The sequence below is a fragment of the Oncorhynchus mykiss genome, chromosome 16 (genome assembly GCF_013265735.2).
Source record: "Oncorhynchus mykiss isolate Arlee chromosome 16, USDA_OmykA_1.1, whole genome shotgun sequence".
Taxonomy (NCBI): domain Eukaryota; kingdom Metazoa; phylum Chordata; class Actinopteri; order Salmoniformes; family Salmonidae; genus Oncorhynchus; species Oncorhynchus mykiss.
Window position 1 is genome coordinate 53493657 of NC_048580.1, and position 25122 is coordinate 53518778.

General features: G+C 41.8%; 2 protein-coding genes across 3 annotated transcripts in view; both read left to right on the forward strand.

Moving 5' to 3' along the window:
• Positions 1-8716, forward strand: part of LOC110492289 (ephrin type-B receptor 2-like) — a 50533-nt gene extending 41817 nt beyond the window's left edge. The window contains exons 8-15 of one of the 2 annotated variants that reach the window (XM_021566488.2): positions 147-320; positions 602-724; positions 1028-1275; positions 2510-2725; positions 3461-3610; positions 3873-4066; positions 4427-4582; positions 4846-8716. In XM_021566488.2, the coding sequence (XP_021422163.1) occupies positions 147-320; positions 602-724; positions 1028-1275; positions 2510-2725; positions 3461-3610; positions 3873-4066; positions 4427-4582; positions 4846-4954 (1370 nt within the window). In that variant the 3' untranslated portion in view covers positions 4955-8716. The remainder of the gene's footprint in view (positions 1-146; positions 321-601; positions 725-1027; positions 1276-2509; positions 2726-3460; positions 3611-3872; positions 4067-4426; positions 4583-4845) is intronic. The other variant, XM_021566489.2, reaches the window with a different exon arrangement.
• A 3197-nt stretch (positions 8717-11913) lies between these two features.
• LOC110491100 (leucine-rich repeat-containing protein 38-like) lies at positions 11914-24517 on the forward strand. The gene is made up of 2 exons (XM_036947250.1): positions 11914-12892; positions 23853-24517. The coding sequence occupies exons 1-2, from the start codon at positions 12265-12267 to the stop codon at positions 24098-24100; spliced, it is 876 nt and encodes a 291-aa protein (XP_036803145.1). The 5' UTR covers positions 11914-12264; the 3' UTR covers positions 24101-24517.
• Positions 24518-25122: the final 605 nt, after the last annotated feature.

Below are 25122 nucleotides of genomic sequence, written 5' to 3' on the forward strand. Positions count from 1 at the left end.
TACGCCATTCGAACCAGTGTTTTTCAAACACTTTTGAATTACATTGCAGAGTATATGGTATAGTCCCAAAAGTTCAACATTGCAGAGTAGGCCAACCTTGTAGACGTTAATATGAGGAATGGGTTTGTTTTGTTGTGTATGTGCAGAGGAGTACAAGTCCAGCTTTCAGGAGAAGCTCCCCCTCATCATTGGCTCAGCTGCTGCAGGTGTCGTCTTAATCATCGCTGTCGTCGTATTGGTCATCGTCTGCAATCGAAGAAGCTCTGAGAGAACAGAATCTGAATACACAGACAAGGTGCAGCACTACACCAGTGGCCACAGTGAGTAACATGGTTTACAGACAACCTTCTATCCATGGGAAATGGGTTGAAAAGTGGAGTGAACCATTTGTTAAGGAATAACACTACCATCCTAGGGACAGTGGTGACATTTCCATTAGATGTAGAGTACTGGAAGTTAAAGGTTACTACTACTGTATCTAACCACCTGTATCAGGTCTAAGCCCAGGCACGGTTCCAGCTACTGTTTTCTGTAGCCAATACATACTGCCAGGCTGTATATTATGCATAGCCTCTGTTTTTTCTCTGTTTCTCCTTCCAAGTGTCTCCAGGAATGAAGATCTATATTGACCCCTTCACTTATGAGGACCCCAACGAGGCAGTGAGGGAGTTTGCCAAAGAGATTGACACCTCCTGTGTCAAGATCGAGCAAGTCATTGGCGCAGGTAAAAAATCAACCGGTGAAGGTGAAAACCCTATATACTGTACATTATAACATATACGTAATAACACAGATGAAGCTTAGTCCTGGACTAGACTTAATCTGTGTCTGGGAAACTGGCCTATAAAATGTTATATTGATATACAGTGTGGATTAAACCTAATAAAACATCTTGTAAAATGTTCTAACAGTACATTTAAGATATCCAAGTTACAGTCCCATGTCATAGCACTACATCTTATAGTGGTGTATCAGAGTCCTTTGCTGATGGACAGTATATCTGAAACCTGAACCTGTTATTGTTCAGGAGAGTTTGGGGAAGTGTGCAGCGGGAACCTGCGTCTCCCTGGGAAGAGAGAGATCCTGGTGGCCATTAAGACACTGAAGGTGGGCTACACAGAGCGCCAGAGGCGGGACTTCCTGTCTGAGGCATCCATCATGGGTCAGTTTGACCACCCCAACATCATCCACCTGGAGGGCGTGGTTACCAAGAGCGCCCCCGTCATGATCATCACTGAGTTCATGGAGAACGGATCGCTGGACTCCTTCCTCAGGGTCAGTACAGATGTAGGATCTTAATTTGATTACCTTGTTACAGGAGAAGTTTCCTAGTGTATTTTGAGGTTTGAAAAGGCTTCTGAAGTTTGCAATTTCCACAACATTGTTTGCACTTAATTTAAACCCCACAAATTGATATGATGACGTTGAATCAACATGGAAAAGTAATTGGATTTGCAAAAAGTCATCAATGTAAGAGTATTTTGAACTAATCCAATGATATGGTGAAATGTTTAGTTCTTCAGTTTATTTAGTCAATATTTTCTTGACTTATTCACCTGTTGTATTCAGTGCATGTGACAAATAAAACATGTGAGCATGAAGTACCTAAATGACATGAACTACGTGCACCGGGACCTTGCTGCCCGCAACATCCTGGTCAATAGCAACCCGCTGTGTAAGGTATTTGGTTGATTTCACGTTGAATTCACGTTTGTTGACAACTCAACCAAATGTAAATCAAAACTAGACGTTGAGCTGACGTCTGTGCCCAGTGGGGATTTTCCCTTACGAAAAATGTAGCAAACTGGCCCAAATGAAGGTCCTAGATATATAGGTCAGTGGGCCTCAAAGTTGGGCATCTCAATATTCTGGAGAGATCTCCTGTCCTTTTCTACTTTCCTTCCTTCTTCCAAACATGTATCTGGTTAAAATACATCAGGTGGCTTTCACCTGTCTTGTCTTTTGGATCAGTGCAAACAAATGGAAAGTCGACTAGATTAGGAAATTAGTTGAGGAGTACCTAAAGGCTAGATCGCTGCCTTATCTCATGAGTGAATTTTAGAGATAATAGAATCAAAACTATATTTAGATGTGAAGCATTGTAGGTCATATGAAATATCACAGTAACCATACAGATTTTTCAACTGTTTTCAACATCAAGAACCCAATGGATTCAAGAACACAGTGGCTGTCTCTCCTTCACATCTACACTTAATAGCTTTTTGGCCCAGGTGTGAGGTGTGTAGAGTGGGCTTAGTTAGATCCGGTGAGCTCACAGATCCAGGTGAGAGGATCAACCAGACGCTCAATTTTGTGTGGCTAACAATGCTAGGGGAATTAATATGAGAACCAGCCACATTTTTTGGAATGTGTAACACATATCAGAGAATATAGCATACAACATAACATAGCATAACACTGCTTAGTATAGCTTAACACATCAGTATGGCATATCATAGTATAACATAACATAGCATAGCAATATAACATTTCAGTATTTTTTTTAAAGCAAAATGACGGGCAGTTCACGGTGATCCAGCTGGTGGGCATGCTACGTGGCATTGCGGCGGGCATGAAATACCTAAATGACATGAACTACGTGCACCGGGACCTTGCTGCCCGCAACATCCTGGTCAATAGTAACCTGGTGTGTAAGGTGTCTGACTTCGGGCTCTCGCGGTTTCTGGAGGAAGACACATCAGATCCCACCTACACCAGCGCCCTGGTGAGTGTGGCTCTGTCCCAAAATCCATACTTCCATACTATATAGTATGAAGCAATGTATTTTGGGCAAGTTAGACCCCACAAACACCAGTGTCCTGGTGAGTATGGCTCTGTTCCAATCATAGGAATAGATTATATTTCTATGGTTCCAATTTACACACTAGAATACCACTTATTATGAGGCAATGTATTGGGCATGCATTCTAAGTGGTATGCTAGTATGGAAATGTATCAGGTTTGAGATTATACATGCAGGATGCATCCTAGTAGTCTAATGTGGCTTCCTTTTCTCAGCTCATTCCTTTCATCACCACTGATTTGCAAGCATAGGACACAGGAAAGCAATATCAGTGTCTTAACAAAGGATTTGCTTTTACCTGTCCAGTGCTATCAGATCAGTGCAGAAGAAGACAATGAAACATCGGCACTTCTTGAGACTACTGAGATCCACCCACAACCTATGCTTTATTTGCGGGCTGCAGTCTGGTTTTCTACCCTTCTCCTGAACTGTGCACTGAAGTACTCCTTATAGATTTAAAGAAATGGTCTGGTTTAAGAAATATGGTGGAAACTAAGTCACTCTGGAGAAGATGATCTGCTTAATGACCAAAATGTAACTCCCTTCAGGCATATTTGCACCAATCCAATACTTCTAAATGCATGAGGGGAGTGACCAAGTGCACGGTCCTGGCTGAAGGATAGAGAATTGGTACGAAACACTTGTCTGTCTTTACAGGGAGGGAAGATCCCTATCCGATGGACCGCCCCGGAAGCCATTCAGTACAGGAAGTTCACCTCTTCCAGTGACGGGTGGAGCTATGGCATCGTCATGTGGGAGGTGATGTCATACGGAGAGAGACCCTACTGGGACATGAGTAATCAAGATGTGAGTATCCAGGAGGAGTCAATATCATCATCGTTTCACCTACAATATTTAGTCCTAAAGCAGATTGTTGCAGTCACTTGGAGAAAACAGAGAAAAAAGGGGGGAGGGAGCAATTGAGACAAAGAGACACATTCAGAGAGAGAGAGACTGAGACAGTCTCACTATACATTTGATTCAGGCTGTATTAACCACATGGAAAGGCCAACATTTTAGGCCAAGGCCTCTATTCATTTTCTTATCAATCTGTGCCAATGCCCTGTAGGTGATCAATGCCATAGAGCAGGACTACCGGTTGCCCCCGCCCATGGACTGTCCTAGTGCCCTGCACCAGCTCATGCTGGACTGCTGGCAGAAGGACCGCAACAACCGGCCCAAGTTCAGCCAGATTGTCAACAACCTGGACAAGATGATCCGCAACCCCAACAGTCTGAAGGCCATGACACCGCTGTCATCAAGGTAAGGCACTCACGGGCTGTGTCCCAGTCATCTTCAATAGCTTCCATCCTTTCCTCATCTCCTTTCCACAATGCCGACCACACATTTTAGTGGACTCTCCAGTCCAAGGAAAGGACTTAAGGAAAGGAAGCTGTAAAGGACAGACTCATGCACTGTTTCATCTGAGGCGCTTTGATTCACTGTTTCTTTCTCTTTACTCCTTTGTTTTGGGTTCTCACTGGGTTCTCAATGGATTTGTTTGGGTTCTGACTGGGTCCAATGGATTTGTTTGGGTTCTCACTGGGTTCTCAATGGATTTGTTTGGGTTCTCAATGGGTTGTCACTGGGTTTGTTTGGGTTCTCTTCCTCTCCTGTTTCTAGTGTGCACCTACCTCTGCTAGACCGCAGCACGCCTGACTTCTCCAGCTTCAGCACCGTGGATGAGTGGCTGGATGCCATCAGGATGGGCCAGTACAAGGAGAACTTTGCCAATGAGGAGTTCACCAGCTTCGATGTGGTCTCCCAAATGACCACAGAGTAAGTTAACCTCCCCAGACACCCTCCCCCTGCTAAATGTGTCCTAGACTGTGTTGAAAGTGTTTTAGACTAATCTTAATGTGTCATAGACTGTGCTAAATATGTAGTAGACTTAGACTGTGTTAAAAGTGTTCTAGACTGTGCTATCTGTGCTAAATCTGGCCTCATAGACTGTGCTAAATGTGTCATAGACTGCTGTGTCACTGACTTGCTAAATGTGTCATAGAATGCTGTGTTGCTGATTGCTTTCTCTCTCTCCACAGGGACATCCTCCGAGTAGGGGTAACGCTAGCAGGCCACCAAAAGAAGATCCTGAACAGTGTCCAGTCCATGCGGGCCCAGATGAACCAGATCACCTCTGTGGAGGTCTGACCTCTAGACGAGAAGGACACCAGACTATACCGGACCACCAGCCTGGTCTCCCTGTCAGACTGTGACCCTCCACCCCCATCAGACCCCTTTCTCTAGACCATCCTCCCCTGAGTTCAGTCAACAGTCTGCAGCCCGTACTGTACGGTCAGTCTGGTCAGTTTGCAGCCGTGCTCAGTCCACAACCACCACCCCCTCGTATGTTAAGTCTGTCTCTAGTGCTGAGCCTACGACGGTGTCCAGACTGTGTCCAGTCTCCAACTGCAGCCTGTCTGTGTTGAGTGCACAGCTGCAGCCCCTCCCATTGTTTGTAGTAGGATATTGTTTACAGTCTATTAGTTGGATATGATTTCTACTAGTCCCCAGACTGAAACTCAACAACAAGACTGCCCTTTAAAAGGGCTATTAAGAGAAGGTTGCGACCAGACTTCATAGGACTTTACTTTTTCTGAGGGTATCAGCGACTCCAACAATATGACCAGTACTCTGAACGGAGTGGATGGAAAAATTGTAGACTACAATACAGTTCCATAGACTTTATGGATGTAAAATGAAATGACTCATCTTCTGGAAGCATCAGACTCAGCGTTCTTGTGAATAATGCTCTCTTTTGACAATTAGAAAATTGTGGAGATTATATTTCTGTTTGCTATCTACAGTACCTACACTTCTAATCTCTTGAAAATACGTTTTGAACGTTTTTTTAAAACCTTTGAACACACTACTTCCAACAGCCCAAAATAACCATAATATAAATGTAATGTATTGTGCATGTCATTGTCTGGTACATATCAGATGCACTTGACTCTCTGTCTGCAGACTATGCGCTGCACGTAGCGCCCCATGGTTGCTAGGGTTCTCAGTCGGGGTCTCAATTTACTGTGGAGAGTTAGAAAAGTAGATTACACAAGGTGCAATTTCAGCAGTTCAGCAGTTCCAAAATGATTGGGACATTTTTACAATTTTTGTTGTTGTTTTGGCTCTATACTCCAGCACTTTGGATTTGAAATGACACAGTAACTAGGAGGTTAAAGTGCAGACTGTCAACTTTTTTTTGAGGATATTTTCATTAATATCAGGTGAACCGTTTAGAAATTACAGCACTTTTTGTACATAGTCCCCCCCCATTTTAGAGGACCAAAAGTATTTGGAGAAATTCACCTATATGTTTATTAAAGCATTTGCTGTTTGTTTTGGTTGTGTTTCAGATTATTTTGTGCCCAATAGAAATCTATGGTAAATAATGTATTGTGTTATTTTGGAGTCACTTTTATTGTAAATAAGAATATAATACGTTTCTTAACCCTTCTACATTAATGTGGATGATACAATGATTATGGATAATCCTGAATGAATTAAATAAATAATGAATTAGTAAATAATGATGAGTGAGAAAGTTACAGAAGCATAAATATATCTCTCTTCGAAAAAGGCTAAGCTCCCATGTTATATGAAATGATAAGAGGGTAGCATGTCTTGAGGGTATGATATTTCTGCATCTAACTTTCTCACTCATTATCACTCACGATTCATTCAGGACTATCAATAATCATTGTATCATCCACATTAATGTAGAAGTGTTTAGAAACATATGAAACATACCCTCAAATGTAAGCTGACAGTCTGCACTTTAACCTCATAGTCATTGTATAATTTCATATCCAAGAGGTTGGAGTACAGAGTCAAAACAACAAAAAATGTGTCACTGTCACAATATTTTGGAGGTCACTATATTGTCAGTCAGTGGCAGTCACTCAATTAGCCCATGTCAGCTAACCAAATCTTGTTTAGGGTCCCCAAAAGCCTAGGGGCTCTCCGTTGTTTCTCTCTCTTCTGGGGATCACAGGTTGCCATAGCCACTGAACCATGTCGGCCATTTTCATTGTTTTGGAGTTCTGCTCCGTGCAATCTTTGCTTCAGTGACTCAGTGAGTAGTTTTTTTAATGTTTCTATGTGCACCTTAATGATGAAGTAGGATGGGCGCTACCATTAATTCTTCCATTACAGAATTGTTGTGTGCAAAGTTTAGATTACGCTTTCATTTTGCCCTCTGCTATGTTTAAAGGATCTCATGTGAATACCAATGTAGTTTGGTCCTGTCATGAAAAAGCACTTGCCCTCCCCTTTACAAAATGGCTGCCTTAGGTTATGCAGCCAGGTGTTCAAAACTGTACTTGCACAAAATGGCAATCTCTGAAGCTCCACAGGTGGGAAATGATCAGAAAAGGAGCCTGTTGGTACTTAAAAGACTTCACAGAACACTGTGCTCATTTGGTTGGTTTTTAAATAGTTTTTGTTTTTTGTTTTTATAGTGCTACATATGATCACCTTTGACAGTATGGAGCTGTGAATTGTCACGTAATCTGGGGTCATACACTGCCGGCATATTGACATGTATATACTGTTGCCGTTACTATTTAAAAAGCTAGAACACGTGTTTATGAATCGTCTCAGAGAAAAGTGGGGACTTTTTAAAGAAATGGATGAAAGGTCAATTAAAAAACGGACGGGCTTCAGTTTTTGTTGTACTGAGTGGTAGGGTATACGTCTTCCTCCTATTGTGCCAGCACAAATCACAACAAGTTTACACGTTGATACTCCGTCCATAACGTACTGAACTTGAGGTTCAGGGATCAGCAGGAAAACATTTGAAATGTTTTTGAAAAGTGTTGTTCTAAGCAGCCAAAAGATACTAGACAAGTAAAACCAGGATATTGCAACCTCTGCTCTTTGAGTGCTACAGTGTCTGCATGCTTCCATTGTCTCAGCACTTCATGGATAAATCCCAATCAGCCATTCCATAGGGCATCTCACATAGCATTTAATAGTTATAAATAAGGTACTAATTAGGAGACACCTCAATGAGACAACAGTGTTATTAAAATGTTATACTACTGCTACCCAACCAACAAACTCTGCTTTTCTTGGGAAAAGAGACACTTTCCACTTCAATAAATAGGGATATGTTCTTCCAAATACTATCATCTGCTGTTCTTTACAGATACATTGTCCTCATCTTATTATGTATTATCTGTTGTTTAGCATAGCTTCTCATCAAGGTACAGCTTGTGCATTGATGTGTTGGAAGCTTTGCTATTTGATCATATAGGATAGCCCCAGACACTAATTTACTTTGTTTTTATAGGCCTAGCATAACAAGTGGGGAGGCAATGTACTATACAAGACCTGAATTTGTGAATGAAGGAAGACTGTCAAATCAAACAAATCTTTATTTGTTTATGTTTTTGCTTCTGTCAACAAATACACTCAGAAAGAACCTGCCATCTCTGTGTGTGCCATTTGCTAACAAAAGAAACCAAAATGGACGCTTCTACTGTAACCTCAAGTCAATATTGTTGTGCCCTCTCTATATGACCACATTTAAGTTTTTGTCATTCTCTGTGTGTAAAAAGAACTCTCATTCTCTATGCTGGTCCCATGTTAAAACTGTACTATTACTATACCTCTATACCATTATAGTACCTTTTCCACATTCTTTCACTTTGGTCCTCCGTCCTTGGTCTACCAGCCCCCCCTCCCCATCCAGTCCTAACCACTGTGATTGCATTGGGACGTTTTGTTTTCTGTATAAATGTACATTGACTGTAACCCTGTGAAGGATGTAACAATTTTAATTATTTGTAATACTGTTATTTGTCTATTTTTATTTTTTTTTAAAGACAAAAGAAAAGAAAACAACATCTACAACAACAAACTGAAAGCCGGTACAACTGTTTCAATAATAATAATAAAATATTGGTTACATTCCGTCTCAAAGTACTTTTTATTTTCTTCAAGAACCTTTCCCCTTTATCCTGCATTACATTTATATTTCACCAAATAAAGATCTTATCCCTTACTATTTTCTATATTTGACCATGTCTTCTACTTAATGTGTTTTATCTTCACTCTAAAATGACTGGTCCTGAGACTGTAAAGGACACATTGAACACAAGAGGGAAGTAGAGACCACTCTAGGATATTTGTCCAACAATGTCAACAGTCAAGTTGCTTGTCTGTTTGTTTTTGCATTAGTGAGCATTTGCCCGAAGTCTCATCTGTTTAGTATTTTATCGTATTGTAATTACATTTCCAAATACAAGAATTAGAAGGCTTGATTCCAAGTTGTACATCAACAGTTTTCTTTCACTCACTGGGTCATTGTGTGGTCATGTGTGCTTTCGCAGAGAGTGCTGTCATTCTTTACCATCAAATGTAAACAAACTCAGAGCAAATCCGGATATATACATACATCTGTCAATGTAACGGACGTGGGTTCAACTTTCTCTGCTAGATAAGAGATTTCCTCAGCTGAAGACATTTGTTATCAAGTACTTCTGGATTCCTTTATTTCAGAAACATAATCTGGGTAAGTGTATCTCATTTCTCAGAAGGCACATTGTACTACACCCTCGAACGCCCAACTGCCCATTGTCTGCCTGCCTGTTTGTCTGTCAAATTCCTGCAGCTTGATCCTGATTCTTGATAGTACAGAATGTAGCTAGACTTCAGTCAGATATCACAAAAGATGACTCACATAGCTGCCAACCTTGTTCAAGTCTCACAGTTGGCAGGTGTAGTGTTTGGACACACACACGCACAAACTCACAGAACGACTGACAGGTGGTCTCAGGTTTCTTTTTGAAGAAGAACAAGATGTCTGTCTAACTTTCCACAGTGGCACTCCCCCTCAGAGCCCTAGCTCTCTGTCCTTGACTGGCACCCAGGCTGGGTACACAGCCAGCGGGCACAGTCACACCTGCCAACGTGCAACTAAAGAAGTGACAGCTGGGCCCCACTGTCTTGGATGCTTGGGTCACTTTGAAAATGACCGTTGGAAAGAGTGGCGCCATGCTTTTTCATTGGCACCTCCCTCCCTCCCAGACCTGTATGTGCAGCTGTTACCGACCCAGGGTGCCACACATCAGGTTACACTGACATTTATTTACATGCTAAACCTGAACTGCATAGGGGGAAACACATTAGCCTATTTTCACTTCATAGGGCCCTAACGGCCTCTGCAGGGAAGCTCCCTACAATTACACTAAAGAATATTGACTTATCAACTAGTCAATAACAATAATAATTTCCGTGTTGGTGCCAATTAAATTAGTGATTAATGTTGATGCAGGCACGTGCACAGATAGGGCTCTAGAGGTGCCTGAGCACCTGCCCTGTTGCCCTCCTATAAGTGAAGTGCCCTTTCCATTTTTATTCAACTTTTAGTCTAATTTTTGTCCTGTTCTATAAAGAATTGCCCATCAAATTCACTAATTTCTCATTTTTGGATCTTGGAAAATGTCCCCTCCCCCGCTCCTCTGCCCACACTGGAGTGCTCACTCAGCTGCACTGCACACATCCTCCTACTGCTGCACAAGCAGAAACTACAACTCAGATGTTAGCAGCAGAACAAACTTCAATCACAGGTAAAGACTAGTTACATTGTAACAACAGCATAGCTAACAGTTAGCTGATTTACATAATCTCAATTACTGGGATTCATTCGAATTTACCCTTCTTATAGGAACCTCCAACTCCAGGTGCACCCCCTCCCTAACGTTCAAAATTATTTTCACCTGCAGTGACTGGGGAGTTTGTCAGGATCAAAAGAAATATGAAATCAAGATCTTTTTTTTAATTACATTTTATTATATTTTTTAAAATATACTTTTTCTTCCACTTTGGAAATGTGGAGTACATCGGTAGGAAAAAAATCTAATTTAATACATTTTCTATTTAATTTTAAGGCTGTAAAATGTCCAGATTGTGCAAGGGGTGTGTAGACTTTTACTAGTGACTGTATACAGGTATTTGTTATACCAAGGCCCGATGGCCCTGTAGAAAATGGCCCTTCTTCAAAAGAAAAAACACTTTTTTTAAATTAATATTTAATTGTATTGATATTTTTCAGGGGGTGCTGCAGCACCCTCAGCACACCTGCTTCCCACGGTTATATCTATATAGCATGTTTGATGTATCAGGAAATGCTCTTGGTGGACATAGCATACATTCTGTTTCTGTAACTGCGGTCTGTGGACATGATGTCTGACTACTGTACTGTAGCATAGAAGTACATAGCATGTAAACAACAATAGCTGGCAAATTAGCTGCCATTGGTAAGGTAACTGCCATTGGGAACACATTGCTTAGTTTAAGGTACAGTATTTCTGAAGACCACTTGGCTTTTGCAGTGGATGTGTTAAAACTGTAGTGTATGTCCTGTATGTTTTTCTAACTGTGAATGTATAGGACATGCATTAAAGCTACAGGAGTGGATTGTATGAGACAGCCATTCAGCTTGTTGCTCAGGAAAGGCACGAGACAAATGCATCACCCCGCTGTGGCAAGCTGTCATGTGATGGCGTTCCTCAATATGACACTTTTGGGATATTCGCCTGTGCTGCACAGGCAGCTTCACACCACGGTTTATGTTTAGAGCATGTTGTCATGGCAACAGAGCTGGGATGGCCGGATCGTGCAGCACAGTGAGACAGAGGACAGTTGAGGAGGAGATGTATGTGATGATGATTCCCAAGGATCACGGTCATCAGGATTATATTCCTCCTGGGATTCTGCTGGGAGCCATGTGACATCATCACAACATGTGAGTTATCTGATGTCATTTGGACACGAGTCACTGTCGGTAGCTCCCCAGCCCATACGGTTGGATATAAATACCCATGCTTTCAGTGAGTCTAGCCTTCCAATGCTTAGATCCTCACAGTATATTCTTCTTCAGACTCACAGACGGTGTCCCTCGTTAATTGTTCTGAAGAAGGAGTAATGAGACTCTGAGGGTCGACCCTCCTGCAAACTCACACCACCTTCTGGCTTACCCTATCGCCCTCCACCCCCCATCCCCCGCTCTCCCCACTCCCAACACACACCCTCCCCAGCGCACGTCTCTGGTTTGCTAGTTTCTATTTACCCCCCCTCCCTTACTCTCTCGCTCTCTCTCTCTCGCTCACTCCCTCTCTCTCACTCCTCCCCTTATTCCCTCAAAGCCAGCAGGCTGCTTTTCGATCCAGACCGCTTGCTACATGATCTCCTTGAAAACACCGTTGCGCATCTCTCTCGCCGCTCGATGGCTTAGCCTTTGTAGACTACTCAACAAGAGGAAGAGAGATGCCAGCGCCAGGACATTGACTCCTTTCTTTCTTCTGCTTCCCCCTCCCCTTCCTTAATCTCCCACCCCTTGATCTCTACCCCCTCCCCTGTGCCCTCTCCTGTCCTGTCCTGTACCTCCTTCCTCCCAACCTCCTCCTCCCCTACCTAAACCCCTGCTCTCCCTCTCACCTCGCACCCCCTTGACAATGTTACCATGCATTAACTGGCTTCAGCCTTTCCTTGCCTTGCTTTCCTCCACCTTGCTGACTCGGGGCCACAACTGTCCGTCCAGCTGCCTGTGTCCGGACCACCACACCGTGGACTGCCAGGGCCAAGGTCTCACCAGCCTCCCTAGCCCCATCCCCCTGGACGTCCGGCGCCTCCTTCTCTCCGACAACTGGATTCCCTGGATCCCCTCGGACTTCCTGGTTCTGTACAGCGACCTGGTCTACCTGGACCTGAGGAATAACTCCCTGTCGGTGCTGGAGCCCGGCACCCTCAGCACCTCATCTCGCCTAGTCTTCCTGGACCTGGGCAGCAACAACCTGACAGAGATCCAGTCAGGGACCTTTGTGGAGTCCCGGAGCCTGATCAAGCTGCGTCTGGGGAACAACCCCTACCTTAGTCTGGTGGAAGAGGATGCTTTCCTGGGGCTGACCTCGCTGCGGGAGCTGGAGCTGGAGAGGAACGGCCTGCAGGGGCTGGATGTGGGGGTGCTGGAGCCCCTAACCTCACTCCGGGTGGTGCGCCTGGAGGGCAACCCCTGGGTGTGCAACTGTCACTTTGCCAAACTTTTTGTGTGGCTCACGGAGAACTGCCACAAGCTTCCAATGGGTATGTAAGCTGCTTAACAGCACGTATTTGTTTTACCATCTTTGCCTGTGCTAGGACAGAGAAAACCAATCTTTTGTCATAATCCAGCAGCCCACTCGTTTCTGATTCAAACAATTTATAAGCTATCAAACCTTAAGCCAATCAGTTATAGAATAATAATGTAAGACTGCACAGTACACTGAAAGACACATAGTGTAATGCATGTAACAGTGGTTAGTATTACATTAAATGTCTCTACTGGGCCCAATATCTATAAACATATCAAAATCAAAACAAACCAAATCAAAAATGTATTAGTCACATGCGCCGAATACAACCTTTCAGACCTTACAGTGAAATGCTTACGAGCCCCAACCAACAATGCAGTTAAAAAAAATATGGATAAGAATAAGAAATAAAAGTAACAAGTAACAATAGCGAGACTATATACAGGGGGGTACCGATACAGAGTCAATGTGCAGGGGCACCGGTTAGTTGAGTTAATATGTAGGTAGAGTTATTTAAAGTGACTGCATAGATGATAACAACAGAGAGTAGCAGCGGTGTAAAAGGGGGGGGGTGGGGGGGGGGGGGGGGGGCAATGAAAATAGTCTGGGTAGCCACTTGATTACATGGTCATGAGTCTTATGGCTTGGGGTAGAAGCTGTTAAGAAGCCTCTTGGACTTAGACTTGGTGCTCTGGTACTAGAGACAACAGCCACACTATGACCAGGGTGGCTGGAGTCTTTGACAGTTGTTAGGGCCTTCCTCTGACACCGCCTGGTATAGAGGTCCTGGATGGCAGGAGGCTTGGCCCCAGTGATGTACTGGGCTGTTCGTACTACCCTCTGTAGTGCCAAGCGGTCAGAGGCTGAGCAGTTGCCATACCAGGCAGTGATGCAACCAGTCAGGATGCTCTCGATGGTGCAGCTGTAGAACCTTTTGAGGATCTGAGGACCCATGACAAATCTTTTCAGTCTCCTGAGGGAAATAGGCTTTGTCGTGCCCTCTTCACGACTGTCTTGGTGTGTTTGTACCATGTTAGTATGTTGGTGATGTGGACACCAAGGAACTTGAAGCTCTCAACCTGCTCCACTACAGCCCCATCGATGAGAATGGAGGCGTGCTCAGTCCTCTTTTTCCTGTAGTCCACAATCATCTCCTTTATGGTTCCTCCTCTTTCTTTTCAATTGTCTATAATTTAAACAGCTATTGGCTTTCAACCTCATCTTTATTTATTTCAAGTGCAGCTTGTTGCTCATACTACTGATAATTCTGTATAGATATGGACAAGTCAATGTTGTTATGAATAAGATCACTCTGAGACATCTTGGTAAGCATGAGAAAAGCAGAAAGATAATTGTGGTAGACTAGTGGGGAGTCACAGATTCAAGATACCAGATTGTGTCTGAATAATTAATTAACCATATGCCTCATTAGAGTCTGCTCTCAGATTGTGTGTGTGTTTGCATGTGTGTGTTTGTGTGTGTGTGTGTGTTTACGTGAGGGGGTGTGTTTGTGCGCACACGTTCTAAAATCACAACAAGAAGACTGTTTATTGTTTACATCCTCAAACACTGTCCGACAAAATATACAGGGAGTAGATCACGAGTAAGATCTTCAAGATCAAAAAGATATGAGGCCAGGGTATCACATTCAATAGGATCTGAATCACTTGATAGATCATAATATACCTGCATTATTAATTTAATTACGGACAATAAGCATTTCTGATCCACTCGATGTACTGTTACAGTATGGACAGTGAGGCTATTAATGTCTATTCATGTTTACAGAATTCTTCCTTGTTTGCAGGGTTGACAGGTCATTGTACGCATTGTATTATGCTCACTGTCATTCTCCAGAGCTACTGTAACACGTCACATTGTATGCAGGTGCACAGTGCTGAGATCTGACCTGAACAGACATTCTATGCGTGGAAGTCCAACTGCATGCTAGCAGATACCCATAGACTTCCAGTCATTACGCCAATGCTAGTTAGCGTTGGCTTGCGAAACTACCTCTAACTTCCTTCATACTGGATACATACACATCAAAATGGTAGTTCATCTGAGTCTGGGGAAAATTGACAAATTCCCAAAGTATCCCTTTAACTGCTTCCCAAGAGAGCTTGGCTAGTGCTACTAAATACATGTTCTTACAAGTTTATCAAGGTCCGTCCAAATGAGACACATCAATATTTTTTCCGCTGGAATTAGGGCCATATGTGTGTCCCAAATGGCACCCCATTCCCTTTATAGTTCACTACTTTTGACCAGGGCCCATAGGGCTCTTGTCAAAAGTAGTGCAGTATATAGGGAATAGGGTGCCATGTGGGAGGCAACCTATGTTATTACAGTACGCTAATCAAAGCAACAGGATGTTCTATGGATCATAATAATTATCAAATTGGCACATCAACAATCTTCACAGTGGATTTATTTTCAATAGCTGTGACCTGGACTCGTGGCAGAACACAATGTTATACTAACAACATTCTGTGTGGCACATTAGCGCCTAGCCTTCGGTGAGCCCAGACACATACAGTACACACACCAACACTATGGTGCTTTCTAAGTGCTCTTCTGTCCTCCTGAAACCCAGAAATGTATTTTTGTCCTCTCTAGTGGACATCAGTTCTTGGTCTGTGTCTCTGAGGCCATACAAGCCACATTTTTTTCAGGTCTCAGGAGGCTATAGGCCTTAGCAACTTTAGGCTCCTTGCTAAGTAGGGTTCACCCTAGAAAACCTCTACTGTATGTTACTCTAAAGGACATGTGGATGTACAGTATATTTAACATATAGTCAGACTTAATCTTTCCCATTGCATTGGGGACAAACTAGTTGCATGCCATGATAATCTTGTCATCATTCAGACAAGGCAGCAGACTAGAAACATGGATCGGAGTGTATATTCATTAATAAGACATTAAGATTTGATGGATTAAACAAGTCCTTTATTCGCTTATTACTCAATTCCTGACCCTCTGAGGCTTAATCACAATCAATACTTCTTAATTACTGAGTGTGAACTAGAACTGTGAACAAACTGGGGGCTGGAGGGTGCAGGATAATGGATCACTTGTTGTCCTGGACGCTTCCACAGAACCACTCAATCAAGCGCAGTCACTTTGTGGAATAAGTCAAAAAGTAAATTTACTCTTGGACACTGTAATTTCACTGACCCAAACAGTAACATCTTTTTTTAACCCACTTTGCTATCTAGCATCAGTGACATTGCTCTGTCAGTTCCTGATTGAGATTATATTGATCTGTATAGCATCTGAGAACATAAATAGACATTTACAAACTATTGAGCTTTACTCATTGAGTTTGTGAGTGTTGGTTTCACATACACATTGTAGCCTGCTCTCAGGTACTGTATCATGAAGATGCAACAAAGCTCAGTAATAGGGTCAATCTGCGATTGGGACAGCTTTAAAAAAAAAAGATATATACTCATTGATTCTTGAAAACACAGTAGCTGAGGATATTTCACAATGGTGCCTTTAGGTGAGTGTGTGTGAATGATTGAAAGCGGTAACCTGTATAATCATACCATAGAGTGCTGTTCTCTAGTGCTGTTGAGTCAAGGATGAACAATCAGCATACATGTTTTACAACACTTCATTTGATACTAACGACAGCTTAACATTGACACTGATATTGTCTAGACCAGGGATGGGCAACTGTAGGCCCGCGGATCACTCCCCCCCCCCCCCCCCCCCCCCCCCCCCCAAATAAAAATTATATTAACAACAACCTGGGACTCAACTTACTGTTGAGAGTTAGAATAGTAGAATACACAAGGTGCAATTTAGAAATGTGGTTGTGCATCAGCAGTTTTTCTGTTGTTATGTGAGTCACTGACAGTCACTCAATTAGCCCATGTCAGCTAAAAGGTTTTGATTGTTGAGTTAGTCTAGCCAGCTATCTAAACTTGTAGTTATCATGGTCAAATTACTGACTGGGTGGCCCCCATTGATTTTTTTAGTCACCCTCAATCAGATATCATATTCTAAATTGCTAACATTTCTCTCCACCCTATAGCAAAATGAGTCGAATTAGCTGTAAAACTGCAAATTCTTCTCTCTGCTCCATGGCAAAATGAGTAGAATTGCATGAAATTAGTTATACAATTGAAAAATCTTCTCTCTGTCCTATGGTAAAATGTGTAGAATTGCAACATTTTCTCCACGCCCATGGCAAAATGTCTAAAATTGCAGGAAATTTACTCAGGTTGTGCAGGCTCGGTGCTCGAGACCTCCAGTGCGCCTCCACGGTCCGGTCGATCCGGTACCCCCTCCACGCACCAGGCCTCCTGTGGCAGCCAGGCTGTCTCTCCGTCTCCTCCCTCCAGGTGCTCCCTCCTGTCCAGCGCTTCCAGAGTCTCCCTCCTGTCCAGCGCTTCCAGAGTCTCCCTCCTGTCCAGCGCTTCCAGAGTCTCCCTCCTGTCCAGCTCTTCCAGAGCCTCCCTCTTGTCCGGAGCTACCAGAGCATCCCTCCTGTCCAGAGCTGCCAGAGCCGCCCGTCAGTCAGGAGCTGCCGGAGTCACCCTTCACGCCAGCTGGTCTGATGAAACCAAGATTGACCTCTTTGGCCTGAATGTCAAGCATCACGTCTCCAGGAAACCTGGCCCCACGGTGAGGCATGGTCATGCTTTGGGGATGTTTTTCAGCTGCAGGGACTGGGAGACTAGTCAGGATTGAGGCAAAGATGAACAGTGCCAAGTGTAGAGAGATCCTTGATGAAAACCTGCTCCAGAGCGCCTCAGACAGGGGCGAAGGTTCACCTTCCAACAGGACAACATCCCTAAGCACACAGCCAAAACAACGCAGGAGTGGCGTAAGGACAAGTTTCTGAATGTCCTTGAGAGGCCCAGCCAGAGCCTGGACTTGAACCCGATCGAACAGCTCTGGAGAGACCTGAAAATAGCTGTGCAGCAACGCTCCCCATCCAAGCTGACAGATCTTGAGAGGATCTGCAGAGAAGAATGGGAGAAACTCCCCAAATACAGATGTGCCAAGTTTGTAGCGTCATACTCAAGAAGACTCGATGCTGTAATCGCTGCCAAAGGTGCTTCAACAAAGTACTGCGTAAACGGTCTGAATACTTATGCAAATTCGATTTTTCCGTTAGATTTTAGATTTGTAATAATTTTAATAAATTTGATTTTTAATAATTTAACAAAAAAAACATGTGTTTTTGCTTTGTCGTTATGAAGTATTGTGTGTAGATTGATGAGGAAAAAAACAATTTAATACATTTTAGAATAAGGTTGTAACGTAACAAAATGTGGAAAAAGTCAATGGGTCTGAATACTTTCCGAAGGCACTGTATATAAGGCATCAATATAGGACACTATGCATACTAATGTCAAATATGATGCAGTGATTTTGTTGACGGTGTTAAGTCTATAGGCAGCATTAGACAATGTAGGCATACTCAACCCTTCCCCACCCCCACATCCATCGCCATCACCACCAACACACGAAACCATGCGGACTCTGTCCATCTATTTACAATGTAGTATTCTGGTCCTCTCCACACGAGACACTATGGCTGTGGCGTGCAGAGCCAGGAATAGATCAAGAGACAGAGCCAGAGACAGAGAGAGAGACTACTGTATATATGCATAATATGACATTTGAAATGCCTATTGTTTTGGAACTTTTGTAAGTGTAATGTTTACTGTTAATTTTTTGTTTATTTCACTTTGTTTATTATCTATTTCACTTGCTTTTGGCAACGTCAACATACGTTTCCCATGCCAATAAAGCCCTTAAATTGAATTGAATTGAGAACAGAAGAGCCAGTGTCTGGGCTGAGTTTTGCTTGTTGTGCTGCGCGGTGAGGAGGAGAGGAGAACCACGTGACTGGAATTTCACAGAGCGATGAGGTCACTGAGTCCCTCCGCATGTGGAAAACCCCTTCTGGTATAACTGTGACTCACCACACATATACACTTACACACACACATACATACACATGCACACACACCCACACACTTGATAATGATGTCTACTGACTGCTGGCCACTGCAGCTACAGACACAGGCAGGATAAAATGGAAGCGCACCAAACTGCTTTTTATTAGAACATGACTGAGGTACACCATATGTGCTTTTAGGTTCCGTAATGTTTTATTCAAATACTTCTTTCAAAAACAGTGAATACTGATTGAAAATATAACAAATATTTAACACTTCGTATTAGTGGAATAGATTGGATTAGTTTACAAGAAAACCAGAGCCTCATTGAACGCCCCTTGTCATTATAAATCAAATAATTCACAGTATAATCTATCTATATATAATTTGGTGCTGTTACATTATTGTCTGTTATCGTGTATTACTGTATCTTATTACGATATTATCAAATCACCAGAGCGCAAATATCAGTCTCGTCCTTGTTCTGCACACTTCTGTTATTCTCATGCAGAAAGCAATCACGTGACTGTATATTTTCATCCTCTCAAATTAGGGTAGTCTACTGTAATACTCATACTTTATGCTCTTCTTATGCATTCTTACACTTCATATAGCAACTGAACACAAAACAATAACAAAACCTTTTGAACCCTAACTTATAAGTGAAGAGTTTATTTCCAAAACGCTATATCCACCAATCTTTCACATTTGTGTGTTTTCATCAGAAATGATTGCTTATGGGTACCTTCATCTGTGTTTAAAATATTCTTGTTCTCAGATGTCATTATTCATAGATTTTAGGTGTATGAAAATGATTTTTTTGTGTGTGTTTTGCAAAACGCTAGCTATATATCCATGGTTTAGCTGTATATCCATGGTTTAGCTGTATATCCATGGTTTAGCTGTATATCCATGGTTTAGCTGTATATCCATGGTTTAGCTATATATCCATGGTTTAGCTGTATATCCATGGTTTAGCTATATATCCATGGTTTAGCTGTATATCCATGGTTTAGCTATATATCCATTGTTTAGCTATATATCCATGGTTTAGCTATATATCCATGGTTTAGCTGTATATCCATGGTTTAGCTGTATATCCATGGTTTAGCTATATATCCATGGTTTAGCTGTATATCCATGGTTTAGCTATATATCCATGGTTTAGCTGTATATCCATGGTTTAGCTGTATATCCATGGTTTAGCTATATATCCATGGTTTAGCTATATATCCATGGTTTAGCTGTATATCCATGGTTTAGCTATATATCCATGGTTTAGCTGTATATCCATGGTTTACCTATATATCCATGGTTTAGCTATATATCCATGGTTTAGCTGTATATCCATGGTTTAGCTATATATCCATGGCTTAGCTATATATCCATGGTTTAGCTATATATCCATGGTTTAGCTGTATATCCATGGTTTAGCTGTATATCCATGGTTTAGCTATATATCCATGGTTTAGCTGTATATCCATGGTTTAGCTATATATCCATGGTTTAGCTGTATATCCATGGTTTAGCTGTATATCCATGGTTTAGCTATATATCCATGGTTTAGCTGTATATCCATGGTTTAGCTATATATCCATGGTTTAGCTGTATATCCATGGTTTAGCTGTATATCCATGGTCTAGCTGTATATCCATGGTTTAGCTGTATATCCATGGTTTAGCTGTATATCCATGGTTTAGCTGTATATCCATGGTTTAGCTATATATCCATGGTTTAGCTATATATCCATGGTTTAGCTGTATATCCATGGTTTAGCTGTATATCCATGGTTTAGCTGTATATCCATGGTTTAGCTGTATATCCATGGTTTAGCTATATATCCATGGTTTAGCTATATATCCATGGTTTAGCTATATATCCATGGTTTAGCTGTATATCCATGGTTTAGCTATATATCCATGGTTTAGCTATATATCCATGGTTTAGCTATATATCCATGGTTTAGCTATATATCCATGGTTTAGCTATATATCCATGGTTTAGCTATATATCCATGGTTTAGCTGTATATCCATGGTTTAGCTGTATATCCATGGTTTAGCTGTATATCCATGGTTTAGCTGTATATCCATGGTTTAGCTGTATATCCATGGTTTAGCTATATATCCATGGTTTAGCTGTATATCCATGGTTTAGCTGTATATCCATGGTTTAGCTGTATATCCATGGTTTAGCTATATATCCATGGTTTAGCTATATATCCATGGTTTAGCTATATATCCATGGTTTAGCTATATATCCATGGTTTAGCTGTATATCCATGGTTTAGCTGTATATCCATGGTTTAGCTGTATATCCATGGTTTAGCTATATATCCATGGTTTAGCTGTATATCCATGGTTTAGCTATATATCCATGGTTTAGCTGTATATCCATGGTTTAGCTGTATATCCATGGTTTAGCTATATATCCATGGTTTAGCTGTATATCCATGGTTTAGCTTTATATCCATGGTTTAGCTGTATATCCATGGTTTAGCTGTATATCCATGGTTTAGCTGTATATCCATGGTTTAGCTGTATATCCATGGTTTAGCTATATATCCATGGTTTAGCTATATATCCATGGTTTAGCTATATATCCATGGTTTAGCTGTATATCCATGGTTTAGCTGTATATCCATGGTTTAGCTGTATATCCATGGTTTAGCTATATATCCATGGTTTAGCTATATATCCATGGTTTAGCTATATATCCATGGTTTAGCTGTATATCCATGGTTTAGCTATATATCCATGGTTTAGCTATATATCCATGGTTTAGCTATATATCCATGGTTTAGCTATATATCCATGGTTTAGCTATATATCCATGGTTTAGCTATATATCCATGGTTTAGCTGTATATCCATGGTTTAGCTATATATCCATGGTTTAGCTATATATCCATGGTTTAGCTATATATCCATGGTTTAGCTATATATCCATGGTTTAGCTATATATCCATGGTTTAGCTGTATATCCATGGTTTAGCTGTATATCCATGGTTTAGCTGTATATCCATGGTTTAGCTATATATCCATGGTTTAGCTATATATCCATGGTTTAGCTATATATCCATGGTTTAGCTATATATCCATGGTTTAGCTGTATATCCATGGTGTAGCTGTATATCCATGGTTTAGCTGTATATCCATGGTGTAGCTGTATATCCATGGTTTAGCTGCATCCTGTATATTTAACTATGATGGTATGTGGTATTCTCACCTAGCTATTTTAAGATGAATGCACTTACTGAAAGAAGCTCTGGATAACAGTATCTGCTAAATGTAAATATTTTACATACAGATCTGTTTTAACATGTTTTAAATGTTGATGTCAAAGATGTATCATTTGCACAGTTCTTTATTAAAATGTAGTTATTTCTTACGTTTGGCTGTGTAAAACCTAGCAGGACTACTTATAGCATTTAGCAAAATAAATACATTATTATTTGTCTCTCTGAAATGAAACCATCAAGTGATACATTTTAAACAAATACGTGTCTGTCATTGAACAACCCCATTACATAATTAGATAGTGAAGTAAACACACCAATGTCTTTCAGAATTGATTTAAACAATAAAAGCTAATTTACCAACATTTCTGAAAATGGATATGTAGCATTTTGTAATTAAACTCTTCAAGTGATGTTTTTTCTCCAAAACAGACAAGATCACAATGGACAAAGCATTTAATCTCAGTAGTGTTCTTCTAAAGCACTAATGCATCTGTCTCTGTTGTATTAATACCCAGGGGTTGTTCCTCTTTAAATCTGTCATCTGGTGTCTGCTAGTAACACACTGGTTGGAGCAGAGATTACTCTCCTTCTTCTGTGAAAACCAAAGCAGATAGGTCTAATCTCAAAGTAGAAATTTCACAAATTAATGTTTGCCTCGGAGGGGTGAAAAATGCAAAGTTGGAGGGATCCATGGTCAAATCATATCAAGAAATTATGTAATAGGGGTGATGTGTGTGTCTGTGACAAATTTTCAGCGAAGCCTCGTAGATCACACCAATCTACGACACCAGGAATATAGCTTGGCACTAAACACATGTCTTTATATGACTGTTAAAAGCATTGTGTTATCTCCAAATCGCCTAGCTATAACAGAGATGTGTTAAGACCACACACTTCTCTAGATGCATTAGGCCATTCAGCTCTGTGTGTGTTACTGTACATGTAGGTCAGAGTTTCCCAAACTCGGTCCTTGGGACCCCAGGGGGTGCATGTTTTGGTTTTTGCACCAACACTATACAGCTGATTCAAATTACCAAAGCTTGACGATTATTGGATTATTTGAGTCAGCTGTGTAGTGCTCGGGCAAAAAACAAAACGTGTACCCTTTGGAGTCAACAGGACCAAGTTTGGGGAACCCTGATGTAGGTGTTGATGCATGGTAATGCAGTCACTTGATACTGCCAAGAGACAAGCTTTTCATAATCGTTAGATTTTTTAAGTGGGAAAACTAAACACAAATGATCAAATGGGTGGGTTTTTTAGACTTGATGTGACTCAATGTGTGGGAAATGGTGAGACACATGAACAGGCACAGTAGCTACTACTGTAGGCGTACTGGGCTATAGCTAATATATCAAACAACTCTGAGGCAAAACAATGGCACCCAACTGTTCCCTCAGTGTCCTCACTTACTGTAAATTGTTACAGTAAGATGATATCACAGACGAGACATTCTTAGTGGATTCCAACCACAGTGCCATTCCAAACTGTATGGTCAACATGGTTTTCAGCAGTTGAAAGTGACATTGAGTGACACAGTACTGTGAGCAGGCAGGACAGCTGATCCCCTGTGTATTTATTCAGTCATCTGAGGAGAGGTCAGCTCCACCATGCATTAGATCTGAAAGGACTGGATAGAAGAATGAAGCTGTTACCTTCAATGCTGCCTGTTAAGCTGTTACCATACCTATACATTTCTAATCATTTTAGATATACACTGTGTGTAGGCCGGGGTTGATTTGAGATTGGTCCATAGAGTGACTGTGTTCAAGACTGATGACATCATATCCTGTTCTCTCTCTCTCTTTCTCAGGTATGGAGGGGTTGCAGTGTTCCCTCCCCATGGATGGGAGTCTTATGTCCCTGAGCCTGCTCTCTGAGGCAAGTTTCCGGGAGTGCCGGGGCTACCTCTCTCTTACGGACATCCTCATTGTCATCTTCTCGGGCATCTCAGTCTCTGTGGTGGCCATTATAGCCAGCTTCTTCCTGGCCTCCATGGTCCACTGCTTTCAGCGACTGGGCAAAGCTGGTCAGGCGGACGAGGAGGAGGGCAACGACTGAGATGAAGAAAAAGCATGATCTGGGACCAGATTCAGTATCACTGCAGACATAGCAGACCCGACTAGGTGCCTCGTAAGAGTGCCAGGAAGAAGGGCAGGACAATAGGAGAGCAAGGCATGGACAACGAGGAGGGAGTATATGGCCTAGGAATTGTGCAAGAAAGCTCTTACCATGTGAATTCCTGTGCGCTGCATTGGTGGCAGTCAGCAGCACACCAGGAGGGGTTAAACCATGTCAGGAAAGATTGTGTTAAATAACCTTGAATGATACACGTTTTCTTATCACTGAAGTACGAAATGTGCTACACTCTTAGAAAAAAGGGTTGGAAAAGGGTTTTTTCGGCTGTCCCCATAGGATAACCTTTTTTGGTTCCAGGTAGAACCCTTTTGGGTTCCATGTAAAATCCTCTGTGGAAAGGGTTTTTACATGGAACCCAAAAGAGTTCTACCTGGAACCAAAAAGGATTCTTCAAAGGGTTCTTCTATGAGGACAGCTGAAGAACCCTTTCAGGTTTCTAAGAGTGTATGTTTCATTGATTGAACACAGCCTTACTACAGATGTAGGATTTTCATTTGACCTACACTATATTGTCACAGCAAAATTATCCTGCACCTACAGGATTTTAACATTTAGTCCATAATGTTGCTTGATCGGTGGTTAGGCTATTAGCTGGCCAAAAGTAGGCTACATGAAAAGTGCAATACAGTTAATATAACTGTGTGTTACTGTGGGTTTTCAGTGAATTTATGTATATATCAAAGCTCATCTGCATTTCCTGCGGTGCAGGAAAAATCTTAGTAACAAAAGAGTGATCAAATTAAGATCATAAATCTGTACCTTACTTTGGAGAGATCATTCAGCATTCTCTTGAAATCGTAGTTGTACTATATTTGGCCTACAAACACCACCCTTTCAAAGAGGACCTCTGCTGCCAGGGGGTTCTTTAAGATCTGGCTTGAGCTGGAAGTAAAGGGACAGAGAGGAGGACAAGGGACCGGCACACAGCAGTCTAATGCACACTT